The sequence below is a fragment of the Eschrichtius robustus genome, chromosome 5, assembly GCF_028021215.1.
Source record: "Eschrichtius robustus isolate mEscRob2 chromosome 5, mEscRob2.pri, whole genome shotgun sequence".
Lineage (NCBI taxonomy): Eukaryota > Metazoa > Chordata > Mammalia > Artiodactyla > Eschrichtiidae > Eschrichtius > Eschrichtius robustus.
Genome location: NC_090828.1, coordinates 4677336 through 4683400, shown reverse-complemented (window position 1 = coordinate 4683400; position 6065 = coordinate 4677336). Strand labels below are relative to the sequence as shown.

General features: G+C 63.1%; 1 protein-coding gene across 2 annotated transcripts; it reads right to left on the bottom strand.

Moving 5' to 3' along the window:
- Window positions 1–1820: 1820 nt before the first annotated feature.
- Window positions 1821–4312, bottom strand: GBX2 (gastrulation brain homeobox 2). 2 transcript variants are annotated; one of them, XM_068543720.1, is made up of 3 exons: window positions 3786–4312; window positions 3463–3483; window positions 2588–2750 (listed from the first exon to the last, which is right to left on the bottom strand). In XM_068543720.1, the coding sequence occupies exons 1-3, from the start codon at window positions 4310–4312 to the stop codon at window positions 2642–2644; spliced, it is 657 nt and encodes a 218-aa protein (XP_068399821.1). In that variant the 3' UTR covers window positions 2588–2641. The 2 variants fall into 2 exon arrangements, with proteins under 2 accessions (XP_068399820.1, XP_068399821.1); XM_068543719.1 differs by lacking the exon at window positions 3463–3483 and having other exon boundaries at window positions 1821–2750; window positions 3790–4312.
- Window positions 4313–6065: the final 1753 nt, after the last annotated feature.

The window sequence follows — 6065 nt, the reverse complement described above, 5'->3', positions numbered from 1 at the left end:
CCGGGTGTGGGGGGGCGGGGACGGCGTCTCCACGGGCCTCCATTGCTGCGGCGGCGGCTAGTGGCCAGCGGGGACCTGCCGCGAGCAGATGACGCCAACGGGCGACCCGGGCGCAATCACTGGCGAGCTACCGGCGGGAGCGGCGGGGCCTTGGGGACCGTGCGCCGGGCAGGGAGCGGCCCGGGCGCTGGGTGGGGGGCAGCAAGGAGCCTCCACAGCTCTCCGCTCCCCGCAGAGCGGACTGAGGCCCTCGGAGGAACGGCCACTCAGTATCACTGTGCTCAAAATCCAAGCCCGGGCCATCTTCTGTCCCTGGAAATCTTGGGAACGCGGCGGAAATCGGTGTCTCGGTCGCGCCCGGCCCTCACCGCGCGCCTGAAGTTCGGGCTGAAACCTCGGTCCCCAATGCCCCTTCGCCGCGCAGAGATAACGGGTCGTAAGCCGTATAAATTAACTCAATATTAGTATTGACCCACGGCGATGGATTTCGCCTTCTTGGACCGAGAACCGCGGTGAGCAAGGCGCGCGGCTGCTTCGCAATCCGTTCCGCGGCCTCCATTCTGAAGGCTGAGGCTGGCGAAGCCGCCGGCTTCTCTTCGCTCTTCGGGCTGCTGGTTTGGTGGCCGCGCGGGCTCTGGCACCGCGCCCCTGGGTCACCCGCGGCCTGTCCGCGGCAATCTCCGGAAGGCCTGGCCGCTCGCGTCCGGCCGGGCGCTTCGGGTCAGGAAAGGAGCAGCGCGCGGAACTGGCCGGGCTCGGGGGGCGCGGTCCGCGGTGGTCGGGGAGCGGAATTGGGAATCCGGACACGCCCCTCCCGCGCCCTGCCGGCCGCGCCCCCCCATCCCGAGGAAGGGGAGGTGCCCAGCTCTCACCCCCAGCCCCGCGGACCGGCCCCCCAACTGGCCGGCGTTCCTCGGGGTGGGGCGGTGGTCGGGTCCCGCCCCGCTCCGACCCCGCCCGGAGAGGGAGGTGCCCGGCCCGCGGGCGTTCACAGCCCGCCTCCGCCTCCGAGCTGAGCGCTGCCGGGAAGCCCAGCTCGGCTAGTTGGGTTTCTGCTCCTGTCGGAAGATCACGCCCGGAGGCTGATTTATGAGTGCTCGGCCCTGCCCCGCGAGCGAGCACCGCTTCTTTTCGGGTCCGGGATGTTTGTAAGGAAACGCGTTCCCTCCCCGGCTGTCGTCGATTTAGAGAATCAGGAGTTTGTGCAAAGCCACCCATACCCGCACTCACTTTCCCTCCTCCGGCGCCCACCTCCTCTGGCCAAAGTTTGCCAGCCTCCTAGGTACTGGTTAGGCTGAGCAGAGGGGAAGATGTTAGATTTCTAAGGTGAAAATTAGGTTTGCTCAAGTTGATAACCCAGTTGGAGCTCTTGCTGGCCTATTTCAAACCTGGTGAGGTGCTATGCGGCTCATGTCCGGCCAGCTTGAGGAGGCCCTGGACACGGGGTGTTCATCCAGTACTGGTCTCAGACCAGCTGCCTGGCCACACGCCGGCAGGCGGTTCCCTCTAAACAGTCAAATCTGGACAAACTTATGAGACCCAAGAATTGGTCTTTTCCCTCTCTCTCTCCTTTTTATTATTCACAAGACTGAGATTGTTTTAATGTCATAACTTATACGAAAATAAGCTACATTGAAATAAATTAAACACAACGGAGACGTGCTTCAGACATGGCTCATAGGATATGCAACCCCAGGAAAGAAAGCCAGGCAAAACCAAAGCAAAGCGAATTTCCAGGCTGCCCCAAAACGTCTGCTTTTCAGTCAACTAAAAAAGCCAGAATAGAAACAAAAATAAGTGGAGACCCCAGTGTTTGTTCTTGCATGTGATGTTTACCTTTGGAAAAGTATGGAAAAGTGGCTGCTATGCGTGGCAGGTTTACAGCAGAGGTTTTGTTCTCTTCTGGAATGTGGCTGGAGGACATTACTGGGTAGTTGGGTCCCATAACTTTCAAAATACAGCAGCTGAGATCCAGTCTATATAGATATCTAATGTACAAAGTAGGATAGTATAATAAATATTTAGTGTGTCTTCAGGTGTAGCTGTAGCCCCTTCAAAAGCAGTCTTTCAAGCCTGTTGAATGAATATACTCTCAATTTGCTTGGGATGTCCGAAGTTGGGGGGTGACTTTGAGTTCTGCTTCAAACACGGTGGAGTCCACCATGGAGTTCCCTCGGGCACTGTGGCTTCTCCACGGTGGTCCAGGCCCTGGCCCTCCCTGGGCCTTCAGGGTCGGGCCTGCTCCAGCTGCTGATGCTGACTTCTAATGGCGAACCTGCTGACGTGGACGGGGATGGGGACGACGATCTTGGGGTTCCTGGAGGGCTCCCCTGTCTTGGAATTGGCATTGCCGGCTTTCACCCGTTTCCACTTGGCCCGGCGGTTCTGGAACCAGATTTTCACCTGCACCTCGCTGAGTTTGAGGGCGTGCGCGATCTGTGAGCGCTCGGTCAGCGAGAGGTACTTTTTGCAGTGGAACTCCTTCTCTAGCTCGAGGAGCTGCTCGCTGGTGAAGGCAGTCCGCCGCCGCCGGTTCTTGCCCGTGGACGTGGTGCTGCCCGCGCCGCCGCCGCTCGGCGGGGTCTCCTCCAGCGCGTGGCCGGGGTCTTCCTCCTTGTGAGCCGCCTGGCCAGTCAGATTGTCATCCGAGCTGTACTCCAGATCGCTCTCCAGCGAGAAACTCTCCTCCTTGCCCTTCGGGTCGTCTTCCACCTTTGACTCGTCTTTCCCTTGCCCTCTGACAGCCCCGACTGAAAGCAAAACCAAACGGCGTTTTATTACATTTCGCACACTGGCCTTCCTTTCCCGTTCCCACCGTCACTCGGGCATTTTCCCCCCTTAGCGGATTGTCTTTCTGTGACATTAACACATTGTGATTTCCTGGCCTTTGAGGGGTAGAGAAGGGGGGGGGGGCGTGAGAAAGCTCAAGGGAGAGGAGGAGACAGTACAGGCGACGGCCCTTTGCCCAGAACCATCACTCAAGGGGCCACCAGGCCTCCTCTGCACCCTCCCAGCCTCCCGCAGCTTAAGGCAGAAGTAACAGGAGGCGTGAGGCCCAAGAGGGCGTCCTCTTTGTCCCCGGGGTGGGGGCTGGGTGAGGACTGAGGGGGAGTTCACGATTCATCCTGCCCGCCCACCTCCCTCCCCGCCGCCGCCGCCGCCAAAATTCTGTGAACTTCAATTTCATCGCAGCCAGAGCGAGGGCACACGGAGGTGCAGATCCCAGACCATGTCGGTTTTTGAGACAGATGATGTTGGTCAAAGGGAAGTTTTTGTAGCCTTAGAAGAAGTTCCCAACGGACACCCCAGCACACACATGGGGACGCACAGCCTCCTAGGAATCCGATTCTCCCAGGCAAGCAGCAAGCCCGGTAAAGGAGTTTAATAGGTCTGGACGCCCTTCGGCACCCTCCCTGCAAAGGCGCGCAGCCCAACCCCCCTCCCCTAAAGGTTGAAACCTACCCGGGATCCCAGGTCACAGCGCTGGAGATGGGGGAGTGCAAGACTCGGCCAGACTCGCCAGCAGATAAATTTGCCGCTCAGAGCAGCAGCTGGCCCGGGGCTCTGAATGCGCACACCGGCCCCCCGCCCCCGAGCTTGTTGCGTGGCTCTAAATGCCCTCCGGAGGCCCCGCCGCGCAGCTCCGCTGCATCCTCCGGCTCCTCAGGCCGGGGGATCCGGGGCGGGGGGCGGGCGGGGGCTCGGCCTCACCCCTTCGGTCCCCGGGGGAAAACGGAGCTGGCGCGCCCCCGCGCCCTCCCGCCCGGGTCGCGCGCGCCGCCGACTCACCGAGCGACGCCTGCACAGCCTCGGCCGCGGAGAAGGCAAGCAGCGAGCCCTCCTTGGCCAAGAAGCCTTTGCCGTCCTCCGCGTCGGCTTGCAGCGCCTCCGCCTTGTCGAAGTTGCCACCGCCAGGCAGCGGCTGCGGCGCGAACTTCCGGGCAGCCGCCGCCTCCTGGTGCTGGGGAGACGCGGAGAAGCCGCCGGGCAGCGTGGCCATGAGCGTGGAGGTGAGCGCCATGCCCTGCGCCAAGCTGGAGCAGAAGCTGGTGGGCAGGCTGGGGATCTGGTGGTGAGGGTGCGCGGGCGGCAGCGCCGGCTGCAGCGCGGCCTGGGGCAGCGCGGGCGGCGGCGGCGGCGGCGGCGGCAGCACCACCGGCCGGTAGGGCATGAACATAGGGTAGCCAGTGTAGACGAAATGGCCGGGGCTGGGCTGCGGCGGGCTGCCGATCAGCGAGTCTATGCTGAAGGCGGTACTACTCCCCAGTGGGCGCTGCATCATCATCAGCGACGGCGGGAACGCTGCGCTCATAGACGCGCTCGGGGGAGGCCCGCGAGAGGCGAAAAGTCCCCGCGCCGCGCCGCCACCGGGAAGCCCGCCGGGCGCCGGGAGCACAGCTTGGTGCACCGGGCAGGGGCCGAGCGGGACCCGGAGAGCAGATACCCGTCAGTCCTGGGCCCGCTGCATGCCTGGCGGGAGCGGGTGCGGGCGGTGCGCGGGTGAGGCCGTGCGCCCCGGAGTGGAGCGGGCGCCCGGGCCCCGCGGGGCTCTCTGGAGCTGCCGCCCGCCGTTTGCCCGTCGGAGCCCGCGCGCGTCGCTTCCGCGGCCCTCGGCCCGGGCTCGCAGCCGTCTGCGCGTCCGTCTGTCTGGCTGGCCGTCGGTCGCCTCCTGCGGGCCGCTGGGGAGCGCGCGAAGCTGGCGCACTTGTCTTCGGCGGGCGCCACCAGCACCTTTAAATCGCGCTCCTCTTTCTCATTCACATTTTGCCTGCTGCCGGGCCGGGCTCCCCTCACGTGGGGCCGGGAGCCGCCGCCTATTGGCTGCGCCAGGAGTGGGCGGGGCGAAGGTGGGGCTCCGCCCCTTCCACCAGGGCTGGCCGAGAGCAGGCAGTGGACGCCTCGAGCGCAGCGCGCGGCCCGGAGAGCCGGAGCTTGTGCGCCTGGCCCGCGCCGCACAAACCTGAAAGGGGCCACTGGCACCGCCTAGGCTCGAAACTCGGGGCTCGGCAGCCTCAACGAGGCCGCCTCCGAGGGCGGCTTTCGGGGCTAGCGACGGCCGCGTCTAAACCGCGGGCGTTTTGTTTCTTTGGAACAAACCTGCTGGGTGCTGCTGCTGCTCCCGGGGTCCGGGCGAGGTTCCCGGAGTTGAGGGCAAGGTCCTGCCCCTCCAGGTCCGCCCCTAGGGCGCCGGCCGGGAGCTAGCAGCCCCTGCCCGCCGCGGGGAACCCGCCGGGTTGCTCGAGGCGCCCCCGCGTTCCCGGCGGCGCGGGGAGGCTGCTGATGCCCCCATCCCGAGCTGGGCCCTCCAGTGAGCGATCCCTTCTCATTTTTCATGACATTCTTAATCATCGCACCTATTTACACACTTTGCCTGCGCGCACCAAAATAACAGCCACGATAATTATGATAATAAAGCGAGTCCTTTATCTGCTCCATCCTCGGGGAGGAAGGGGGGAGTTGCTGTGCCTCCAGTTTGTATAACGTGAGATTATCCTGATGAAAGCTTTATGATGTTTGCGCAAATAAAAGCTGCGTTTTGTAAATAGGCGCTAATTAAGCACGTTGAGAACGGAGGGAGCGCTCACCCCGGCGCCGCCGCCAGGTTTCCAGCGCGAGGACTCGAGGGTGCGCGGTTCCCCTTTGCCTACTGCAGGATGCCGCCGATTCCCTCAAGATGTTTCCCCTGTCTCGACAATGGTAAAAACCCAGAATTTGGGAGTAAGGGAATTGGCGGGGTTGGGGTGGGTGTTAGGAATGTTCTTATCCCCTTCACCATGATAAAAACAAAACTTTCAGCTCTTGTATTCCTCTTTAAAATGGAATCCTTTCGTGGCAAGGGCAGACCGTGCCAAGCGCGCCAGCGCGCGCGGGGCTTCCACGCGCCTCCAGGGCCTCGGCTCCAACTTCCCGGGTCTAGACGTTCGCCCGGAACGGCCGACAAGCACCGGACTGGGGAGGAGAGGAGAGAAGAGCACTGTTACGCCGGTCATTAAAAATCAGCTCACGCCAAGGAGCTAGTGGTTGGGGAGTTGGCCCGTGTTGGACGTGTGCTATGTATCACTTAC